The 25405-nt window shown below is 40.3% G+C and overlaps 1 protein-coding gene across 1 annotated transcript in view; it reads left to right on the plus strand.

The window, feature by feature from the left end:
* Positions 1–25405, plus strand: part of LOC124286079 — a 209368-nt gene that overhangs the window by 161355 nt on the left and 22608 nt on the right. The window contains exons 3-4 of the mRNA XM_046722404.1: positions 12088–12140; positions 12381–12561. Of these exons, the coding sequence (XP_046578360.1) occupies positions 12088–12140; positions 12381–12535 (208 nt within the window). The 3' untranslated portion in view covers positions 12536–12561. The remainder of the gene's footprint in view (positions 1–12087; positions 12141–12380; positions 12562–25405) is intronic.

Here is a 25405-nt window from a genome sequence, read left to right on the forward strand (position 1 = left end):
CTTTAGCCACTTACAGAATAATAACATTTTAGAAATATTATGTGCCTTTATAACAGGCTTTCCCTTTATGCTTCAGTCTAGATAATTAAATGGAATTGGATCTCTGCTAGATTCATATCCACTGAATAACTGGTAGGAGGCCAATGTGGCATATTCGATTCAATCTAGCAATCTGTTCACTTCCTGATGGTGTTGGGAGCATAAACCTCAGACCAAGTGGTTTGGTCTGCTTCATATATATGCATTACTGTTGCCCTTTTTCAGAAATAACAGGACAACTATGGATTTCTACCTCTGATGTTACTGTGATCATTGATGGTGCAATTTTATTGAGTATCTTCAAGAAACATCACAATGTAGAATGAAACAGTACATCTTGAGATGTGGGTGTGACCTTTGTACGTTGTCGGTTGTATCCTCAACAGATGACATCGTTTGTACATCTTGGTAACACACAGTGTGTATTAATCATAACAAATTCTGACAGTCTCAGACCTATCAGGGAATTCATCCAAGAATAATTTAGTATGACAGTTCCTTCAGATCATTTGCACATATAGTTTGGACAACAAACTTTTTTTTACAATATTGATTCCGAACCAACTTTTACTCACAGGGACACATGGTGGATTTTTGTCAGTTATTCTCACAGAGCTTTATCCTTGTTGATGTTCAATCACTGAAATAGTTCATTGCTTTTATTGCTTTTATTGTGGCCAATACCAACAATATGTCACATCAGTGCACTGTCATAATTAGTGACTGTGCCCTCTTGTTGTTTACCTTGATGTCTCTCTATAAACAGACGGACCAAGAATCAGGACTCACAAAGTTATTACTCTCACTATTCCCTGCGTTAACTACTCGATATGTCGCAGTTCCATGTCGCTTGGAGGAAGGTTGTTTTGAAAATATTTCAATGAAAGTCCAAGACAAATATTGCTTGCTCTTTCTCATGCTACATTTGAATCAATTACTAGAAGTCACACGTAATGGAAAAATAACATTTTCATTCCAACCTGTATTTTAAGAAAATACTGACAATTCTGAAAATAGTAAATCGTGAAGTATTGCTCATTCACCATCAGTCATCATGGTCCTCCAAGGCTGTTTGAGGTAATAGTATAGTGGTGCTCTGACTACCTGCAACCCTAAAGGCTCTGCCTGGGAGAAAAAAATCATTAAGTTTAATAGCAATGTCTGAGAGTTATAATTTCTGAGATTATTAAACAGGATTTATCTATTTCTCTTGAGATTGTGTAGAGGATTGAGTTTGGACTCACTGGCCAACAGCTGAGCTGGTAGTCACTGCCCTGGTAGCCACTGCCTCAGTAGTCTGTGACGCTGTCGCTGCCTTGGTAGTCTCTGCTACTATCGTGTTCGCTGCCCCTTTGTGATTGCCATATTGATGTTTATCCACTGAAGGAAATTCGCTAAGAACCAGGGTCTCTTGTATATTCTTCAATTTCCGCTGATGAAGGGCAGTTTGATGCCTGTGATGCAGAAACAGAACCGAGACAACTGACTTAGTACAGAAGATACTGATAAAATCTGATGTCTGTGTACTGGATCTAGCCGGGCTATGTAATTCTGCTCTTGAGTGATTTAATTGTACCCCCATTCAAGTGGTCAATCCACCAGTGCTTGTAATTTACTTGCATCAAGATGGTCTGACAATCATTACTTCTGTGATGAAAAGGAGGAGAAAAATCTTTCAGATTACTAGAATTTTCATTTGCACTCCAATTTTCTGAAGCTGCTCAATGCTGGTTTTGTCTGTGTGTTGGTTTGTTTTACAGTGAGGTTGGTCAGCTAGATGGGGATATTGACTGGATCTCGTGTCTCTTCATTATCATGGCCATTAGGACATGTGCTTCACAGTTGGGATGTTTCTTCCTCTTGTAATTCTTCCTCCTGTAATTCTTCCAGGGTACCAACTCATCTGTTAGAAGTATCATATTCAGGACAGAATGGGAACTAATGATCAAACCTCCGACTGATATTACCATGTACTTCACAGGATGAAGATTGTTATTTGTAGTCAGGGTGAAAATGTCAAAGTGAATATCAAATCAAAACATAAAAATTACACACTAATATCTTTTCACATTTCCTACTTGTTCAAATATATAGTTGCAGTCTCTGGCCACTGCAAGTACAACGAAGTCTTTCAAGTTAACTTCTATACCATAAAAGTAATAGACTTTAGATGTTTACATTGAACAACAATATATTTTTGAACAATTTACAGAATCCTTTTACAATAGCAGATCTGTTCCTTGTTGAGTGTTATACTTTCCATGCTAGGTTTTATACCTGTCTCATACAGACAAGCATTCCTCCCCCATGAAATAGACATACTACAATGCCTGCCATGTCCCTGCCCATACAGATGTGGTGCATGTTAATGTCGGAATGTATAACAGGTTGACTGTTGGGAATCTATATGACAGTCAAGCCCCTACCATGTATATATGTATTATCTCTCTTACCTTTACAGAATACATTGAGGACATTTGTAATGTTACTCATGAATACATTTGAAGGTATAACTGTATTATTGGTTTCTACTTAAAGCCATGGTTGGGAAACTCCAACATTTCGGTTTAGTATCTACCCTCAGTAACACAAAAATATGGTGACAGAAGGGGAGATAAATCTGATAATTCTATGATCTTGCCGAACATTAAAACATAGAGATAAAGGGAAGATAACTTTCTAACATACATATCTGAACTTGCAGATATCATCAAACTCAGGGATTAAGGGAAGTTACATCCCACTTCTGGTCTCTTTGCCATGGTTTCCTTTGTTGAAAGTGTAGATTTATTGGCCAGTACACATTTACCCTGTGTGTAATGAGCTGATGTTATGTGGGCCTTCCGTCAGAAGTGAGCGGTATTTTGCTCTGCATCCTCAACTGTAAACATGTCAAATGATGCACCTTGCAATTGGAAAGTGTGTATATGAATCTCTTACACAAATATTTAAGATAAATATTATGAACTTGTAGAAATGCATCAAACAACCCTATGACAAACATCTTGAGACACTAAAACTTTGCAAAGGGGAAGATGACTCTCTAACAATCATCTAAAGACATTAAAACAGGGAAAAAGGGAAGACAACTCTGTGAATAATTTATAAAGACACTAAAACCCAAAAAAAGGGGGAATAACTCTGTAACCAACATTAGGCCAGCCAGAGACACTAGAACAGTATTCGAAACTACTCGTCCCTTTCCGTAACCCGAAAGAAGACTCGTACCCCTCTCGTGTCCGGGAAAAATATTCACCCAGTTAATCAGAATGCACGTATGTAGAGAAGAAATTGGGTCAAAATAGTTAGTTGAAATAATTTTCATTTCGGCTTGCATACTTTTTTTCCCAGACACTTCAAGTATATTTTAATTATTGCATAGTCCTCCTGAGTTTCCTGAATTTCTATAACCAGGATATATTAACATTATGGCGTAGGAAAGTATTTAAGCATGTTAAACATACCGTTTGAGGTAATTTCCTTGGCGTTGATGCCATGTTTGTTTTCCAAGTAAACTAGAGTTACATGCCCTTGGAAATAGTTCGGTGACTAGACTATTTCTTTATTTCTGCTACAACAACACGAGGAGAGAATATACAGGAATAGTCCCCTGATATATCAGGAGTAAATTGAAGTAACAGGATATTGTTTTATCTTGACATTGATGGCGATACCTCCCTGGAGAGGGCTCAACTGTGAGATGGTCCGTGGATTTATTGGTCAAGTTTGTTGCCACTGTCGTTGTGTCTGTTCATGCAAGAAGCACAGCTCTGTGAATCAATGAACAATGTACAATGATGGTCGTGAAATCTGAAAACATTTGTTATCGGGAACATGTCCACCACTGATTTGTAATCTGTTGTCACAAGCAAGGCATGCACAGATACTGATAGGATAGAGACAAAAGTTGTGGAGGGGGAAGAACACCATAATCTTGTTCTAGAAACAATTATATGATAGAATTTCATTTTCACATAGTCTGAAATTTATTTAAAATTGATTCCAGTTTTGGACTCAGTGTCAGTTTTATGGAACAGTACAGTAATTCCATTTTCTACAGTTGTGTACTGTATTCAGAGGGGATCACTTATTGTACCACAAATACCCAGAATTCACTGGGGATGTTCCAGAAGATAGCCTAGTTAGGACAATCACAGACACACGCATCAAAGATGGTCATGTCCATCATCCTTTCCCATCTACAAGTTTCAGACGCTTTTACAATTTTCTGTCGAAAAAGCTTCATTTTTTTAGAACTTATTGATTTCTTGGAATATCCTTTTTGTTAAACCAGAAACTAATTGTGTCATATTGCTGCCGATACTGATGGTTTACATATGGATCAGTTTCTGGCAGCAAACTTGGGATGTGGCTGCTGTGAATCCCAAGCAATACATCACATAATATTGTAGAACAGTGTAATGATGATGTTGTAGTAGATGTTGTTGATGTCAGCTGTGTTGACACACACGAGGAACAAGGAACCTCAGAATGTCCATTTTAATCCATCATGAGTATTTATGATTTAATCCAGCAAAATTCAATCAAGTTGTTGATGAACATTTTAATGTGCTGACCACACTTTTAACAACTGCACAGATTCCCAACATACAACAATATTCTGTTGTTGACGTCACGTGTCAGACAACATGTCACAGTCCCTTGTGTATCAGTTACACTATTCCATTCACCTTTGCTGCCAGAAACAAGATGTCATGAACTGTGAAGTATGATATCATATGGACCAATTGATGTCGTTCTTTGATTTTCTGCTCTCTGATTCAGTGAGTGAGTGAGGTTTTACACAAGTTCTGGCAATATGACCGCTGGGAAGAGCAGAAATGGGGTCATCAGTTCAGTTTCCCATCCACAACAGTTTGAATTGCCCAGGGATTGTGAAATCATGCCATCAATCATCCTTAAATGTGTGAAGGATATTAAGGTGGCACACTTGTCCATGGCCATTCAAATTTGTGGTTTGAAATCTTTGTTGGCCCTAATTGGTTTTGTAAGTTTATTTTTTTCTAAAAAATGTCTGATACTTGCAACACTTTGGGCTTACTCCAACATTAAACAGATACTGTTTAGTTGACTCACTCACTGAGTGAGTGATGATGTGTATCTGAGAAAAGGCACTTCATATACTCGTGGAAACGAATAAGGGAAGAAGTACAAGTGTTCCTTTATTCTTTTCTAGGTTTCTTCACAAGGTATGTATTGCACTGTGGGTGAAATTCTGGGAATAGATAAAGGAACAGTTGTACTTTCATGTGTTCCCTTATTCGTTTCCATGAGCATATCTTTCTTTGTTTGGTTTTGAACTGGAGTTAATAGTATTAATTCAATCTATAATGCTGTTCATTTACTACGAAATGGATAAATTTGTTTGTATATGAAGATGAATTTGCCTTTTATGCTTGTCATATCATCAAATGTTTCAGTCCTAAAGCAGTCTTATCATTTCTGATGTATGTACTGTTGGCTGTGGTCCTTGACTCCAAGGTAGCTGATTGTAGGTGTGCTCGTGTCATCAACCACTGGTTCACTAGCGTGTGTACCGGCTGCCATGATGTAGTCGGAATACTGTAGACTGTGTACAGCGTCAACAACATTCACTGATGAAATCTGATGCTGTGTCTACGGACATTCGAGACACTCTCGGTGCAGGTGCAGCCATCAGATCACGATTACATCAAGAGCCAACCTCCCACAGATCAGTTAGCCATTTCAGTCATCGATCTTTTGTGGAACTTTTCTAATCTTTTTTGGAAAACTTTTTTTCTTCTAGTGTTAATGTTGTTACAGGACGCTGAAACAAAACAAGGACAGCAAAACCTTTTTGTATTAAATAGTTGACAGATGGTGTTGAAAAAAATGTATTGACAGAAACATGTTTTTTGTGTGATCTGGCTGTAAGAACTATCGTTTGACTATTGCAAACGTATAGTATGTATTGATAGAAGCGTGGTGCATGCAATCTTTCTTGCAATGGCAATCAAAGAATTACCTTCTTTTCCCCATCGATCCAATTTCAAGCGATTCGTTTAGACTTGAAGGGAAGAAAATAATGTAGGCTTATAAAATTATATTTTATTTTAATAGTTTGTTAAAAGCTGGGCCAGAGAATGAGAAACACAGTCTGGAACACAAGTGGAACATACAGATAAGAAGTTGACAGAAGATTTGTTTTGACCTGGTGGTGTCAGGAGATCCTTGTTGTATACTGGTGGTGTCAGGAGATCCTTGTTGCATACCGGTGGTGTCAGGAGATCCTTGTCAGGAGATCCTTGTATACTGGTGGTGTCAGGAGATCCTTGTTGTATACTGGTGGTGTCAGGAGATCCTTGTTGTATACTGGTGGTGTCAGGAGATCCTTGTTGTATACTGGTGGTGTCAGGAGATCCTTGTTGTATACTGGTGGTGTCAGGAGATCCTTGTTGTATACTGGTGTACTGGGGTGTCAATCAGAGATCCTTGTTGGTGGTGTCAGGAGATCCTTGTTGTATACTGGTGGTGTCAGGAGATCCAGGAGAGATCCTTGTTGTATAGATCCTGTTGTATACTGTGGTGTCAGGAGATCCTTGTTGTATACTGGTGGTGTCAGGAGATCCTTGTATACTGGTGGTGTTGTATACTGGTGGTGTCAGGAGATCCTTGTTGTATACTGGTGGTGTCAGGAGATCCTTGTATACTGGTGGTGTCAGGAGTCCTACTGTGGTGTATACTGGTGGTGTCAGGAGATCCTTGTTGTATACCTTGTTGTATACTGTGTCAGGAGATCCTTGTTGTATACTGGTGGTGTCAGGAGGAGATCCTTGTTGTATACTGGTGTGTCAGGAGATCCTTGTTGTATACTGGTGTGGTGTCAGGAGATCCTTGTTGTATACTGGTGGTGTCAGGAGATCCTTGTTGTATACTGGTGGTGTCAGGAGATCCTTGTTGTATACTGGTGGTGTCATACTCCTTGGTGGTGTCAGGAGATCCTTGTTGCATACTGGTGGTGTCAGGAGATCCTTGTATATACTGGTGGTGTCAGGAGATCCTTGTGTATACTGGTGTCAGGAGATCCTTGTATACTGGTGGTGTCAGTCAGGAGATCCTTGTTGTATACTGGTGGTGTCAATAGGTCCTTGTTGTATACTGGTGGTGTCAGGAGATCCTTGTTGTATACTGGTGGTGTCAGGAGATCCTTGTTGTATACTGGTGGTGTCAGGAGGTCCTTGTTGTATACTGGTGGTGTCAGGAGATCCTTGTATACTGGTGGTGTCCAGGAGATCCTTGTTGTATACTGGTGGTCCTTGTCAGGAGATCCTTGTTGTATACTGGTGGTGTCAGGAGATCCTTGTTGTATACTGGTGGTGTCCAGGAGATCCTTGTATACCAGGGTGTATACTGGTGGTGTCAGGAGATCCTTGTTGTATACTGGTGGTGTCAGGAGATCCTTGTTGTATACTGGTGGTGTCAGGAGATCCTTGTATATACTGGTGGTGTCAGGAGATCCTTGTTGTATACTGGTGGTGTCAGGAGATCCTTGTTGTATACTGGTGGTGTCAGGAGATCCTTGTTGTATACTGGTGGTGTCAGGAGATCCTTGTTGTATACTGGTGGTGTCAGGAGATCCTTGTTGTATACTGGTGTCCTTGTTGTATACTAGGTCCTTGTTGTATACTGGTGGTGTCAGGAGATCCTTGTTGTATACTGGTGGTGTCAGGAGATCCTTGTTGTATACTGGTGATACCAGGAGATCCTTGTATACTGGTGGTGTCAGGAGATCCTTGTATACTGGTGGTGTCAGGAGATCCTTGTTGTATACTGGTGGTGTCAGGAGATCCTTGTTGTATACTGTGATACCAGGAGATCCTTGTATACTGGTGGTGTCAGGAGATCCTTGTGTCACTGTCAGTTTGGAGTTTCCAGTGCTTCCGGCTCCAGGGGATATATGTGTCCATTATATCAGTGATTTTGAAACCATAATCTTCTAATTTGTCAATCAAGCAATTGAAGCTGTTTTTTTATTATGTCAGTGATGTTGAAATCATAATCTTCTAATTTGTCAATCAAGCAATTGAAGCTTTCTTTTAATTATATCAGTGTTTTTTAAACCTTAATCTTCTAATTTGTCAATCAAGCAATTGAAGCTGTTTTTTTTAATTGTTGTTTTAAGGTAACCTCGTGCAATTGCTTGTGTAAAGTTTTAGCCACAACCAACCTTCAGAGCCAATAGTATGGTGACTTGTCCATCAAGCTGAAGGGGTGCTGTAGATCCTGATCCCACAGGACAATGTCAAGCATCATTATCTCACTGAGATTTGTTCAGGAAAACTTACTAAAAGTTGTTGAAATTCTTTAGGAATCTTCCCAGAACTACAAAACCCAGGGATCTAAAGATGCTGATGAAATAATGTGACACTGATTGGTAGATATCGTAGAATGGCAGTATTTAAATAGCATTCTCAAAAGAAGAAATAAGTTTTTCATGTGAGGAAAATCTTAAAGCATGATCTTAAAAATAAAACAGAATGTGAAAATGATTTCTTGTATGGCCCTGATTTGGTTCAATATTTGTGACTTTAAAGAAAGAAAATACAGTCTTTTGTTAGATAGTTCATCAGTGTCTGTACTATATATTTAATCCCCGCTAGAGGAGCTTGGGGAAATATCTCCTACATCACAATCAGGATTTCTTCTTCGTGGGCCGATTTGACCGAAATATAAATATTGAGGTGACAAGTACAGTTTGTCCTTGTGGATGACCTTCAAAAAGAAATGTGTCTGAATCACTTACAGAATTAAATCTGACATCTGTATTCATGTAGACCATGTATCTGCGGCTGCTGAATCAACAATTGTCAGGGAGACAGAAACCAAATCAACTCTGTGATTTTGAGATTACACAAAATTCAATGAAACTAGAAACTTGGTGCACAAGAGGTAATATCCAGTCAGCCTTTTTGTGTGCTTGAGTTGTGTTTCAGGCAGATTAATGCATGAAATATCACGTTCCTTGCATTGATCATTTGATTAATTTCTCAAATTTCAAACTAATCTCATTATCTCAAAGTTAACCTCAAACAGTCCTTATATTTACAAGCATCACTTTGTAGACGATGCGTACAACTTGCATATCCTGATTTCTACAAACACAGATTCCACAGACAGATGTCCCCCACCCCACCCCTCCCCAGTATTGATGAGAGACATATCCCACAAATATATTGTCCAAGTTTTTAGATAACAGAAAAGTTAAAGTTCCAATTAACCATGGAAATATAGTTGCCTGGTAACAGAGTGGGACTGTCAGTGTTCACCAATATTCTCAATGTATGACAGGTCAGATATGTTACGATATTATCGGTGTAGTGACATTTAACAGTATCATTTTGATGGATGTGTAGTACTTCATATGTACTCAAACAGTGGGAAGTACAATATTCATGTTTGTATGTATATTTACCTGGTGAACATAGATATAGTTTAAAGTTAACAGTTATATAATGAACCACATGTAACAGAAACCACAAATAAAAAAGATACCCAAGAAGTTATGACACTTGTAATCTTTCACAGATAATTTCAAGTGGAAATTTGTTTATCTTTAGTCACTAGAAATTTATGAAAGGTCAAATATAATACATAGTTGTATAGTTTACCTGTTATGAGAGTTAGTTAACAGAGGTGCTGCATACAGGTGCTGTGTCCAGGTGTTGTGTTTGAATGCTGGCTTCAGGTGCTGGCTTCAGGTGCTGGCTTCAGGTGCTGGCTTCAGGTGCTTTGTTCACAAGCTATATAGGATTGCCTGCTTCACAGTATTCAATATCTGGTAGTAATGTGGATCAATGCATGAGGTGTAAATGTTCAGATATGATAAGAGACTGGTATGTCATTAAACATTTTTCTTTGAGCAAGTCAGCATTGTGAATTCATGTGTGAGTGAGTGAGTAACTTGCCCGTGCCATGGGTCTATCTGCTTCTTCCCCACCAGTTCTCCTCACGTTATCCTGGACAGTACTACAGTGAATGTACGTGAGTTAGTGAGTGAGTGAGTGATATATTCATCTATCAATACTATTACAGCAGATTATTAGAGCAAGAGACTCCAGGATTGGTCATTTTGATAATTTGCTAAAGTCAGAGATTCAAACAGTCTTTAAACTGACATTGTTTTTAATCTGAGCATGAAATGGGTTTCAAATCACAGTAAAATAGGAATGTAGGGAATCTTAAGACAAAGTACTTTATCCAGAAACTTTAAGTGCTATTAGAAACCACTTAAAATCCAATAATGTATCCAGGAAGCAGTTATGGTATTAAATTACATCATAAATCATACTTTAGGTACATTCAAATACTGGTTATAAACCTTAAAAAAAGAAAATCTTTTGGAAACTTTATCAATTTATTATACAAAATGACTCAATAAGGCATTGTGAGTCGGCATGAGTTTCAGACGTCCACCAGGAGGTTTAATAAACTAACAGACGATTGTCTAAATCCCAAATTGACGACTGCACCCAATAGTGTATGTCATTTGAGAAGAATTTGTTTTTTACCTGCATAATGGAGCCAACTCATGCTCACAGGCAGTTGGAGAGGAGTTTGTGTTCGATGTAATTGCATTGAATAATTTGGTGAGGACTGGAACCCCGTTAGCTCTACTTCTGGCAGTGGGAAGAAAAACAAAGATGTGGTTGGGCACAATCCCAGCTTGACTGTGAACTTAAGGAAATATTAGTGGTCCTTCTAGCTATCACTTTGACATGCTATGGGAGAGTTTATGTCATTATAATGTACATTATTTTAGATGGAAGGGATTTGTCTTCATTTCCATTAAAGGGGATTATATCTGAGAGTGAATATTTTTATTGACTTAATATGGGGGAACTAAAGGGTCTTTAACTTTGAGCATTATGGCACTGCGTTTATTTTCATTGTCTGTTTCAAGACAGTTGGAGACATGCTACTGGAACATTGGCTTGGCATGTGACATTCTTCATGGCATGCTGTCATTCATTATCTTTCACATTCTAACATCTCAAAAAACATCCAGGCCTGAATTCCTATGACCCAGAATGTGCAGTCAATGTCCATCAATGTCCAGTGTCGTCACTCTGAAGTGATGGGGAACCTGAGCCTTTTGCTTTTCAGGATTATTGGACTGAGGTTCAAATGTGGTCCAGATTTGTTCAATATTTCCATTTCAGTCAAATGAAGACCTGGTTTGTTGAGTACATCAGTCTGTCTGATGTTACAACAATACTGACCAGTTACCCTCAGCTACCTTGTCAGTATGCCTCCAAGTTGTTGTTCTGCTGTTACATGACTGTTGTGTTTGTTCCAGGTCTACTAACCCCTCTGTTGATGAGGTCACAGATTGTTACATGACTGTTGTGTTTGTTCCAGGTCTACTAACCCCTCTGTTGATGAGGTCACAGATTGTTACATGACTGTTGTGTTTGTTCCAGGTCTACTAACCCCTCTGTTGATGAGGTCACAGATTGTTACATGACTGTTGTGTTTTGTTCCAGGTCTACTAACCCCTCTGTTGATGAGGTCACAGATTGTTACAGATTGTTACATGACTGTTGTGTTTTGTTTGTTCCAGGTCTACTAACCCCTCTGTTGATGAGGTCACAGATTGTTACAAGACTGTTGTGTTTGTTCCAGGTCTACTAACCCCTCTTGTTACATGACTGATGAGGTCACAGATTGTTACAAGACTGTTGACTGTGTTTGTTCCAGGTCTACTAACCCCTCTGTTGATGAGGTCACAGATTGTTACAAGACTGTTTTGTTTGTTCCAGGTCTACTAACCCCTCTGTTGATGAGGTCACAGATTGTTACATGACTGTTGTGTTTGTTCCAGGTCTACTAACCCCTCTGTTGATGAGGTCACAGATTGTTACAAGACTGTTTGTTTGTTCCAGGTCTACTAACCCCTCTGTTGATGAGGTCACAGATTGTTACATGACTGTTTTGTTTGTTCCAGGTCTACTAAGCCCTCTGTTGATGAGGTCACAGATTGTTACATGACTGTTTTGTTTGTTCCAGGCCTACTGAGCCCTCTGTTGATGAGGTCACAGAGAAGATGAGCAGCACATCAGGTGAGATGCAAGTACTATCTTCATGTTCAGTGAAACCTGAAACATGTGCATGGTTAACTACAGCTTATTTAAGTAATAACAATAGATATTCAGAGAACCTATAGATGATTAATGCCTACCCTTCTTCCTTGACAATCCACTGATTTACTATCTCAAGTTTTTAATTCCCTGTTACCCAAACCTACAAAATGTCAGTTTTATTGGAGGTGAACTCCTGTACCATTCTTTGGTCTGTATCAGTGGATGAAACACCAGCAGCCAGCACGGATAAGAAGGAAGAATCGGCAGCTCCCCTGGTGGTGGTGGTGGTGGTGAAGCAGGAGCAGACGGAGGAGGAACCGGAGCATCAGAGGAGGAGCTGCTGGGAGCCTGCGGAGGATCTGATGCTGCAGTGACCGTCAGCGACCTGCTGAAGCAGCAGGTGAGCCTTAGCTTGTTTGTCATGTTCCATGGTTTCACTACAGTGTTCCTCTACAGACACAACTGTATTCACTATTGTTTAAATTTGGATTCTCTTTTGTGTGGATTACACAAGACTTTGGTGACGTGGATGTATTCATGACAACGTTTAAGCAACGCTGCAAGGATATCTGTTTCCAAACTTGGAGCAGTGATATTGGTAGTAGTTCCTTTCTTAAAGTTTATTCATCATACATTACTTAGTTTTGGAAACAGAAGTGTATATAACTGCATTGTACACTAATAGAGACTTGAGGTGCTTTTTATGTAAATTTTGTTGCTTATCGCACAAATTGGGTGTCCAACAGTTCAATAAAGACAATGTAGACGATACTATAGCAATATGTAGCAAGTGTCATTTAGACGTCCTAGAAGATGAATACCACTTTCTATTAGTATGTAGTACTACCATACAAGTAGGATGCAGCTTATTGCTGTGTATTATCATATAAATCCATCTGTATTTAAGTTTACTGTATATTATATGCAGACCTTTAGCTTGTAATAGAGATAAGATGAAGCTGATGAGGCTAGCCTTAGCATGGTACGCATACCAGATGAAAGACTACACAACGCAGATGTGTGGATGACAATGAGTGCGGTGTGGATGGCGCCGGCGGACCGGGACACATAGTTCAGCTTTTGCGACCCCTCCGGCGTGGAAAAGCAGACGGGCAAAGCATAGGCAAGTTTGTACTTCCTCCGGAGACAGCAGGCAGGAAAAGCAAGCTGGTAAGGCATTGTAAGCTTTGTACTTCCTCCGCGGAGACAGCAGGCAGGAAAAACCAGGCTGCTAGTGCATTGGAAACTTTTGTACTCCCTCCCGCCGAGCCAGCAGGCAGGAAGGTTTGGGCTGCCACTGTAAAAGTAGGAACCAAGTATCCATATTTTAAGCTGATTTGGTGTTAAGTCCCGTCGGCACCATGCCAACAGGCCCGCATGCTGCCCACTGCTGGGCAGCGGCGGGCTGCCATCCACAACGAGTTGAATAGTTAAAGGGGAGTAGGGAGAGGGCGCAAAGAGGTTTCACTAATACTTAATTGCTGTGCAGTGCTGCCAGAATGGCCCGATGTTGGGCCGCCATGCCCAGCTTGGATAAGTGCACCCCGACGAGGTACTGGGCAAGGCCGAGGCTACGTCGCTGCAGCCCGAGGTGTTATAACTGGAGCCAATCACCCACGACGGCCCTGTAAGCCAGAAGTTCACATTAGATTTGTGTGCCTAACAAAGGCATACGAATATACGCCCTGTAGGCATTAGATCTCCAGTGACCAAATTCCTGAATCTAAACTGTCGGAATTCCTTGTAACACTGCTGAGTTTGCTGCTCCTAACCGAAATGAATGAGAAGAATAAAAGTTACTATTGATGGGTTGTTTTGCTGCCGTTAGCGTCTTCCTGAGCACTGCCTGAAACTGAAATCTTGTTAGAGGAGCCGAGTTAGTATGAGTAAAGAGATACCCGTCTGTACATGGTCGCACAGCCAAAAATTGCTTTGACAGGGCATAGTATGGACTGAAGGACTGCCGTAATGGCAATGCGTGTGCCACGGCCCTGCTGGTCTAGTTTTGGAGGCCTGTAGGACCACCTCCACGTAGGATTGGTCGCTAGCAAAGACATGTCCTTCAGCAAAACAGCCCGCTGTGACGAAGTCGCTATTGAACGGGCTGACTACCTCCCTTACCCTGAAAAAACAAAACAAAACAAAACAACAAAAAACAAAGAATGTTAGTTGCTGATTGAACGGGCCAAGACCTCGCTTACCCTGAAGAAAGAATGTTAGTAGGTGTGCTGCTGAAAACAGAGAAGTTTCATATGAAGACCTGCATACCGTGGAAAGGAGTTGCACAACGCGCGTTAGCAGATCAACTGTAATGGGCTGACGCGTGTCTGGCTGCCTTGCTATCCTGGCCATACCTGCAATGGCTTACTGCCAGATATAAGGGCTCATCCAGGATCTGTACCCGGGACCTCTCGCCTGAGTTGTGGTTTTTTGTTTGTTGTTTATTTTTGTTTAAAAAATTACACAGAAATATAGAATATTAAATTTCCTATCCGTTGGTATAAATATAAGTGCAACCACCTCAGCGTTTTGGTTGAGGAGCAGACCTCGCCAAATGTTGTCCACGATTTTGTTATGCATTAAAAACAGCAAATTATTCCGCTTTTTATCGCCCCCGATAAAAATACTGTGCTACGAATTTTTTATTTGGCATCTTTACTGAAAGTGTGAGCTAAGAAAGTACAGCCCAATATACAAGTGCATACCAACTGGGTTTATATGTGCTTACGCACAACGCAACACGCCCAACCAAAAACAACTCGCAATAAATGGCAAAACTGGATTCTCTTCTATGACGTCAAACAATGACAGAGGGGTCATACATGTATAATGATAAGGGGGGCATAACTCCGTTATGCTTCACACTAGGTCAATGTAACTCAGATCACATGTAGAGAACCTGCTGTGGATACAGCCGCTACATTTTCTTTATCCTTTGCCCATGGCGAACCAAACTACTGTAAACGTAGTATATTTCGCGCAGGTTTTATTTTCGCGCTTTTCGCGCAAAACATTTTAGCGCGAAAATTTATACACCGCGAATAAACCATAACACATCAAGTTTGAAGACAGAAATCTACGGAAATCTAAAAATGACGACTGATAGTAGCATAAACAATCATACTTAACTGTCGCTGTAATCGATTTCCCAAAACATAATTAAATAATGAGCCAAATCCCATCGCCGAATTAGCGAAAACAGCAATGTGTGTTGTGGCCGCCATGGAAATTGGTCACATGACAGATGGTTTGATACAAAACAGATTACCATGAAACGACTTCGGGAAGAAATAATACAGCAGTATTTTATTTATTCATTTAGATACAAACGTATCATCATGAAGCGAATAGTCACTTAACACTCAATCATCTCATTCACAACAACCCGGCTTGTTTGAAATCACAAAAAGCTTCATATACAGTATAAGTTAATTCGTCAGATCGTCAGAATTCGGAACATAAGACTGATGTGTTTTTCATCTCTTCCGGGAGTAAACGGGTTACTGTGTACTAGTATATCGCACAGATAGGGATTTCCTGTGAGTAAGCAATAAACGCCGCCTGACAGGTAAAGCCACTCTGTTTGTTTTCACTGCTATTAGTGGCGGCCAAAGAGACAGCTGGCAGTTCCAGCAATTACTGATTGCGCGAATAATTGACCGCTCGAAGTAGTCTAAACTGTCAATTCCGCGAAAATTGCACCACGCGAAAATAAGTATGTTTACAGTATTCCAATTACAATTTCCCCAATGTGATCGGATACGCTTTAGCAGTTTCACAATTTACCAGAAAAGATGACAACGCACCACATGCGAAAGTACGTAACAGCGGCCCGGATGGCCCTATCCGAGTATATAAGTTAGTTCTTAGATTCCCATATTCTCCTGTGTGTATAGATGTATTTTGACTAATTTTTCAACGTTATTACCAGAGTACTAGCCATATCTTCAAATGTAATGAAATTGCTGAAAATAATACCACATTTTAGTTGACATAATTGCTTGCTTCACGCGCCCTGCGATGTCGGAAAAAGGCGACCTTGGCACGCTGATCAGCATACATCTCACCCAATTTCCATTAATTGTATAAAAGGTCTCGGCTTCTATGTCATAATTAAACACTCTTTAGATGAAACATAAAATTACTGATTTTTCCCTTTAAATAGTGTCCTGACTATATAACAATTAGACAGTTTGACTGTGTATCTTATTATGAGCAACACGCACACCTGTTTGGCATTAATTTAACGTAAAATGAAAAATTAATATTTCGCAAACGCCCCAATAGTTTGTTAGGATAAGAATTTTCTTTCTTTATGATTATGTAGCTATTTCTCTTAATAAGTATGCAATGAAAGATGCAAAAAGATAGCCTTTATATATGGAACTATATATTAGAATATGGATGTAAGATTTGTCCAAATCAACACATGACTTGGTTTATATATCTCCAAACAATCTTCCTATAAAATTCGTTAGAGAGTGATATCCTGTCATGCCAATATGAACTGAATATATTATCAAAACAATGATAGTGAATCATAAAATGTTACCGACAAACGTGCACCTGGCCAATCAACATATGTCATTGTTTTGTATATAAAACGACACAAAAATATGCAATGAACAAGAAAATTCCTTTAAATATATGTCCATATACATTTCATAACATATGTAAGTCATTTTCATTAATTAGTATCAGTTTACTTATAAGGTTGAATTAAATCGCTGTTCATTAACCTGTCCATATGAAACTGCAATATTAGTCCAATATTACACATTGTACATCATAGGGACTAAAGTATTTGCAGCTATGGTTACGCTTTCATCTTCAACACTTGTGTAAAGATTTAGAATATGGTGTACTGCACTAAATGTGCCAACCTCCTATGTAAACATCACCCAAACAATCAAAACCTTCAAGGAATAAAACAGTAAACCCTACATGCACGCATGACACCGAAAGCAAGGCCAAATGTAGATACTGAAGTCAGTTCCATGAAAAATTATCTGAGCTTTCCAAGAAAATATACTATGCTGACAGTGTAATCGGAAGTCGGTTAAGGTGATTGTGTTTACTCTTGTTCAACCGACCTTCACCTCGAAGAAATTTCCCAATATGTACAACAATGTGGACATATGACATCACTACAGATGACCTATCTCTTACAATACGGTGGCCTTGCTGACAAGGATACCGAGGATTCTCTGAGGGACCTTTCCACTGATTCAGGGATTGTTTGTATATAAATATGACATGTAAGTAATCAGAATGACTCTGACTATCTGTATGTTGTTATATGTTTTTATCATTTTCACTGTAAGTAAGAGAAGACGCCAAAAATGCTGATAATTACAGTTGTCGTTCTGGGTGATTATCGCCAAGTCATAGCTTCACGCTGCACCAACTTTGACAATTTCTTATGAATTAACGAATCATTGCATTGTATCTATTCATAATTTCCCATTTCTTTCTACAATACTCTTTCCATACCTATTCCAAAGGCATTGAGCCATTGCAAGCAATGAATAGATGAATGTTGGAAGAATTCAGAAAATCCTACGCAGTGTGAATCGGAAATTATCTTTGTTTACATTTCAAACGCTCAGTCTTTCGAGCACTGCGCCGTTTTCACGCCCAAAATGTTTCGCTTTCATTTTTCTAGACAGTTGGTATTGGTGACAAAAGACCAGTTGCAATTTGATACTCAATTGCATAGGGAATTCAGTGATGCATTTTTCGAAGCTGAATATGAAACACACGCGATGTAATAGGCGTCTCAATACCGGCCTACGCGAAACGTGTCCTTGCAAACACCATCCAACATGGCGGATAGCGCTCGGCGCCGCGTGTAAGTGTTCTCGAAAACATCCCAACCGATTCTAGATTCATCGGCAACGCTTCAGAATTGTCACCAGCTTACTCAATGCCAAACTGCTATCAGTGATCATGAATATGTTATTTTTGAAACTCGATACTCCCAGTAATTTAAGTGAATACAGAAAGAAAGGACGAAAGCGAAAGCAGACGAAATTAAATGTTAAGTTAATTCAGCATTTTTCAAGATACCGAAAATTACGCTGAGAACCAAGACATTATTTGCGATGAAGCAAAATGGATAACCTGCCAGGAGAGCATGCAGAATAGAAAGGAAACGGACGTGACGTATGACTCATGGATGTGACATCACTCGAAGTGACGTGAGCTGCTATTCTGGAATGCGGAAATAATACACTGCCACGTCGCTGCTACACTTACTGTAGGCTAAGTGTATAAGTAATTGTAAATGCTGCCCACAACCAAATTAGTGAAATATGCTGCCTTCTTACCCGAAGTTGAGACAGATGCTTAATGAAATACACTGCATACCATGTTAGCTGCAGTGCCAAACGAAGTTGATTAGAAATGACATAATTAGAATTGTAGTTACATACACGAGTGTATTACACTCGCCAGGGGAAGTGTCAGAACTGCGCAATTGAATCGTAAATGCTGCCTATAAACCCATTTAGCAAATAATGCTAAATGTCATTACTGTAGATAAGCCGAATTTTGAAGACCAAAAAAAGCAGTCTGTAGAAGGGTGTCGGCTTATCGGCTTACGCTTTCGTGAAACTTGTTTCCAGGGGTAAGAAAACAACATTGTATCACTTCGCGTGAACAAACAACAGAAGACGACTTTGTCAGTAGAGACGTCAAATTTGCAATTAAACATCACTAGACAAGATTATTTACCTTTTAAGTTCTAAGTTGTTTTTGCTGGGCATTGTATTATTTGCAGGGGTTAAGATTACCGTGTGTATTTGAGCTGGAAATAGCAATCAGCTGTGCACGTTTCCCGGTGATCAAGTTCAAACATGCACAATAATATAACGTGATGAATTCTGACACAGTCATCAGTAAAATATAATACAGAATACTATTATTTAACCCAAAGAAATATATCCTAGCATTGTGTAATTTTAATTACAGTTTTTATGTAAATATATATAATCAACACTAAGGTTATCGGGCCCTCATGAACGTCGTAAGCAGAAGTTGTACGCACATGGAATGGGGTAAAATAAGCAAGCCATTTAAATTCACACATTTGACCGATGTTACTGTAAACTAGCAGTCCATGGAAAACGAGGCGGTAATCAGTTCATGATTGTTGAATGGGGTAAAATAAGAAAGCCAGTTTGTTGACATGTGATCGTCCAGCTACAATAGGTATGATATTTAGCGAAACAAAATATACAGTCGTGCCCCATTTATCCGGACACTTGTGTTTTTCTTGAAATTGTCCAGATAAACGAATTTCCGGATATCTGAACCATGGACCATATGTAAAAAGACATACAAAGAAATGAACATAATAGACCTTTATTGATAAGAAATCAACAAAATAACAATGACTACATAAAATCACATCTTGTCAAATAACGTAGTCAAGTCAATAACACGTGCTAACATACCTGTACATGCATCTGTCTGTCAAATGCTAGCAACCAATCACGAAAGAGTTCTGATGTCATCCACGCATTCACATTGTTACTGTATCTAATATAAATTACCGTATTAAAGTCACTACCAACACAACGGGGACGTCACGTCACGTCACGTCTAGCCTTGCCATTGACAACTCAAAATGAACTCAGTGTCAATTACAGGTAGTTAATCATCTCACGCTTCAAAGACTGCCGACTTCTTTTATGTTAGGGCACGCAAGGCCACTCGATAATTAAAATGTGTGTGTAAACAAACTGACAGGTGCTCAGCCATCTGGATATACGAGAACAAAATGCGTATAATTTATCGTTTTGTATGTGAAAATGAACGTCCGATTACGGAAAACGGATTTTCGGATAAGTGAGTATTTTTACAACGTTGTGAATTCGTTTTGAGGAATTTTCATTCGGAAGGCGAGTTTTCCGGATATCTGAAGTTCAGATAAACGGGGCACGACTGTATTATCCATTTTCTGTCAACTACACTTCATTTCGATGCGTGAGTAGACGCAATATGATTGTGAATTCTTTGAATAATGTGGACCAAAGTTATAATTCTTGGTAACTGCCAGTTGTCTGTGGCCTGTGTTTGCTACGATTAGGACCCATCGCGGGGGATCGGCTTATGTACGAAACATACCATTTTGACACTGATTTTAAGGGTCAAGTTTGAGGGTCGGCTTATCTATGGGGTTGGCTTATCTACGGTAATATACGGTAAGCTGTTGTTATGCACAAAACACATGAATATTATTAAAAGCCTAGCAATCTATTTGAAGAAAAACCTACCTGTCTGACTGCTATATATTGATGCATTATATTTATGTATATGTATTGTTTTGCGCACAAACAAACAAACACTTATGTATTTTTTGTACTCTGGACCATAAGGCCATTATGGGAAATAACCTCTCACTCCTCTACAGCCACAACTGAAGAACTGATTATCTGTTTTGCTTGATGAATATTTTAATTCAATTACCTTGGGCAAAGGATATACTATACTCAAGTTGATAAAAGCAAAATATTGTCATTGTATGATAGTACATGTTAGAAAACGGAGAGAAGCAGTGTTGGGGTGTTGTGGATTGTTGAACTTTGGACAAACAGGTACTTGCTGTGAAACCAGTTGATTGTTGAACATTGGACAAACAGGTACTTGCTGTGAAACCAGTTGATTGTTGAACATTGGACAATCGGGTACTTGTGGTGAGACCAGTTGATTGTTAAACATTTGACAAACAGGTACTTGCTGTGAAACCAGTTGATTGTTGAACATTGGACAATCAGGTACTTGTGGTGAGACCAGTTGATTGTTGAACATTGGACAAACAGGTACTTGCTGTGAAACCAGTTGATTGTTGAACATTGGACAAACAGGTACTTGCTGTGAAACCAGTTGATTGTTGAACATTGGACAAACAGGTACTTACTGTGAGACCAGTAGATTGTTAAACATTGGACAAACAGGTACTTGTGGTGAGACCAGTTGATTGTTAAACATTGGACAATCAGGTACTTGCTGTGAAACCAGTTGATTGTTGAACATTGGACAATCAGGTACTTGTGGTGAGACCAGTTGATTGTTGAACATTGGACAAACAGGTAATTGTGGTGAGACCAGTTGATTGTTGAACATTGGACAAGCAGGTACTTGTTGTGAAACCAGTTAATTGATAAACATTGGACCACCTACCACACACCACCTACCACCTACCACACACCACCTACCACACACCACACCACCTACCATCTACCACACACCACCTACCACACACCACACACCATCTACCACACACCACCTACCATCTACCACACACCAACCATCTACCACACACCACCTACCACACACCACACACCATCTACCACACACCACCTACCATCTACCACACACCACCTACCACCTACCACCTACCACACACCACCTACCACCTCATGTTTACTGCTAACTAAACGACTAACTGTAAACACTCCAAATAGTTCGTTAATGAAATCCAATGATTATCAGGAAAAGGTTCTTGTCTTTTTCTGTTTTTTTCTCTCCTGTTTTGAATTTCCTTATTACCACCAGCCAGACAATATTGTTGAGGTCATGTGACCCTGGGTCTTTATCTGGTCTTGTTTGCCAGACAATTACCAGTCATTGAGATGTAACACTGTGTCTTAGTTGCGTTTGGGATCAATATTTGTACAGTTCAAACGATAACTGGCACATAAACAAGTCTCGTAAACAAAGTAATGTGCATCATCAAATGATCTAATTAATTGCTATAAAACATTTTCCCACAGACAGTGACACAGACTTTCCTGTCCATTAGCATCATTTATTCCATTTCAGCTGTTTAACATGGTGTGTAAATTGCAAATGAATGTCAATTTTCCTCAATACCATCTTGTCTCATCAGTGATCAGTTTCATGTATATTTCAATCCTTCACGCTCACGTTGTTTACAGCCCATGAAGCAATTAATGTCCCATGATTCTCAGTCACAGCAAAGCATGTGGCTTTGTACAAGCTTGATTTGATTGGTTAGAGTCAGCAGATTCTCTGTGATATATTCCTGTGATCAATGGAGAGAGTATAGTCACACTGTGGGTGGCAGTGGAACAGTTCTGTCAACATGTCTGTTTATAACACCAAGCCCTACTCACCAATCACAACCCCAACTTGCTGTGATAATCTCTGTCACAACACAAACCTCACCATCAACCTCACCATTCTCTGAAATCCAACCTCACCATCAACTCCACCACCCAACAAACTTCTACCTCACTATCTTGGTTGACACATGTCATTGCATCCTATTTCTGTAGATAGATGCTCATGCTGTTGATCACTGGATTGTCTTGTCTGGACTCAATTATCTACAGCCCGCTGCCATATAGCTGGAATATTGCTGAGTGTGGTATTAACCAGCAAACAAACAACCCTCACCGTCAGCCTCACCGCTCAACAAACTCCATACCAACACACCAGTACCAATACCAATAACAGTTGAACCTTGAACCAACATCCACACCAACACACCATCACACCGTCACACCATCACAACAACACACCAACACACCATCACACCAACACACCATCACACCATCACACCAACACACCATCACACCAACACACCATCACACCATCACACCAATCACAACAACACACCATCACACCAACACACCATCACAACACACCATCACACCATCACACCATCACACCAACACACCATCACAACATCACACATCATCACAACATCACACCAACACACCATCACACCAACACAACATCACACCAACACACCATCACACCAACACATCATCACAACATCACACCAACACACCAACACACCATCACAACATCACACCATCACAACAACACACCATCACACCAACACACCATCACACCAACACACCATCACACCAACACACCATCACACCAACACACCATCACAACATCACAACACACAACACACCATCACACCATCACATCACATCATCACAACAACACACATCACACCAACACATCATCACACCAACACACCATCACAACAACACACCATCACACCAACACACCATCACACCAACACACCATCACACCAACACACCATCACAACATCACACCAACACACCATCACACCAACACACCATCACAACATCACAACAACACACCATCACACCAACACACCATCACACCACAACACACCAACACACCAACACACCATCACAACAACACAACAACACACACCACCACACCATCACACCATCACAACAACACACCATCACACCAACACAACATCACACCAACACATCATCACACAACACACCATCACAACATCACACAACACACACACCATCACACCATCACACCACACCATCACAACAACACACCATCACACCAACACACCATCACACAACACAACATCACACCATCACAACATCACACCAACACACCATCACAACATCACACATCACAACATCACACCAACACAACATCACACCAACACATCACAACATCACACAACAACAACACATCATCAACAACATCACATCATCACACCATCACACCAACACATCATCATCACAAATAATCACACCATCACAACAACGCACACACCATCACACCAACACATCACAACATCACACCATCACACCATCACACCACATCACACACCATCACACCAACACAACAACACCACACCAACACACCATCACACCAACACACCAACACCATCACATCACAACATCACACCATCACACAACACACCAACACACCATCACAAATCAACACACCATCACAACAACACACATCACACAACAACACACCATCACACCAACACACACCAACACACCATCACAACAACACACCATCACACCATCACAACACACCATCACATCACCATCACACCATCACACCAACACAACATCACAATAACACAACAACACACAACAACACACCATCACACCAACACACAACACACAACACACCATCACACCAACACACCATCACACCATCACAACAACACACCATCACAACACACACATCACACCAACACACCATCACACCAACACATCAACACACCATCACACAACATCACATCACACACCAACACACCATCACAACAACACACCATCACACCATCACACAACATCACACCATCACACCATCACACCAACACACCATCACACCATCACACCATCACACCAACACACCATCACAACAACACACCATCACACCATCACACCATCACACACATCACACCATCACAACATACACCATCACACCAACACATCATCACACATCATCACACAACATCACACCATCACAACATCACACCATCACACCAACACACCATCACACCAACACACCATCACACCATCACACACAACACACCATCACACCACCACACCATCACACCAACACATCACACCATCACACCAACACACCATCACACCAACACACCATCACACACCAACACACCATCACACACCATCATCACAACATCACACCAACACACCATCACACCAACACACCATCACAACACACCATCACAACATCACACCAACACATCATCACAACATCACACATCAACACACCATCACACCATCACACCATCACAACAACACACCATCATCACAAACACACCATCATCACGCACATCATCACACCATCATCATCAACACACCATCACACCAACACACCATCACACCAACACACCATCACATCAACACACCATCACACCAACACACCATCACACAACACACCATCATCACACCATCACACACACACATCACACCAACACACCATCACACCAACACACCATCACCACCATCACAACACATCACACCAACACACCATCACACCAACACACCATCACACCAACACACCATCACACCAACACACCAACACATCAACACACCATCACAACAACACACCATCACATCAACACACCATCACATAACAACACACCATCACACCAACACACCAACACCATCACACACCAACACACCATCACACCAACACACCATCACAACAACACACCATCACATCAACACACCATCACACCAACACACCATCACATCAACACACCATCACAACAACACACCATCACAACAACACACCATCACAACAACACACCATCACATCAACACACCATCACACCAACACACCATCACAACATCACACCATCACAACAACACACCATCACACCAACACACCATCACACCATCACACCAACACACCATCACACCAACACACCATCACAC

This window comes from Haliotis rubra, unplaced genomic scaffold, assembly GCF_003918875.1.
Source record: "Haliotis rubra isolate DU_JTF1 unplaced genomic scaffold, ASM391887v1 Scf375, whole genome shotgun sequence".
NCBI lineage: Eukaryota > Metazoa > Mollusca > Gastropoda > Lepetellida > Haliotidae > Haliotis > Haliotis rubra.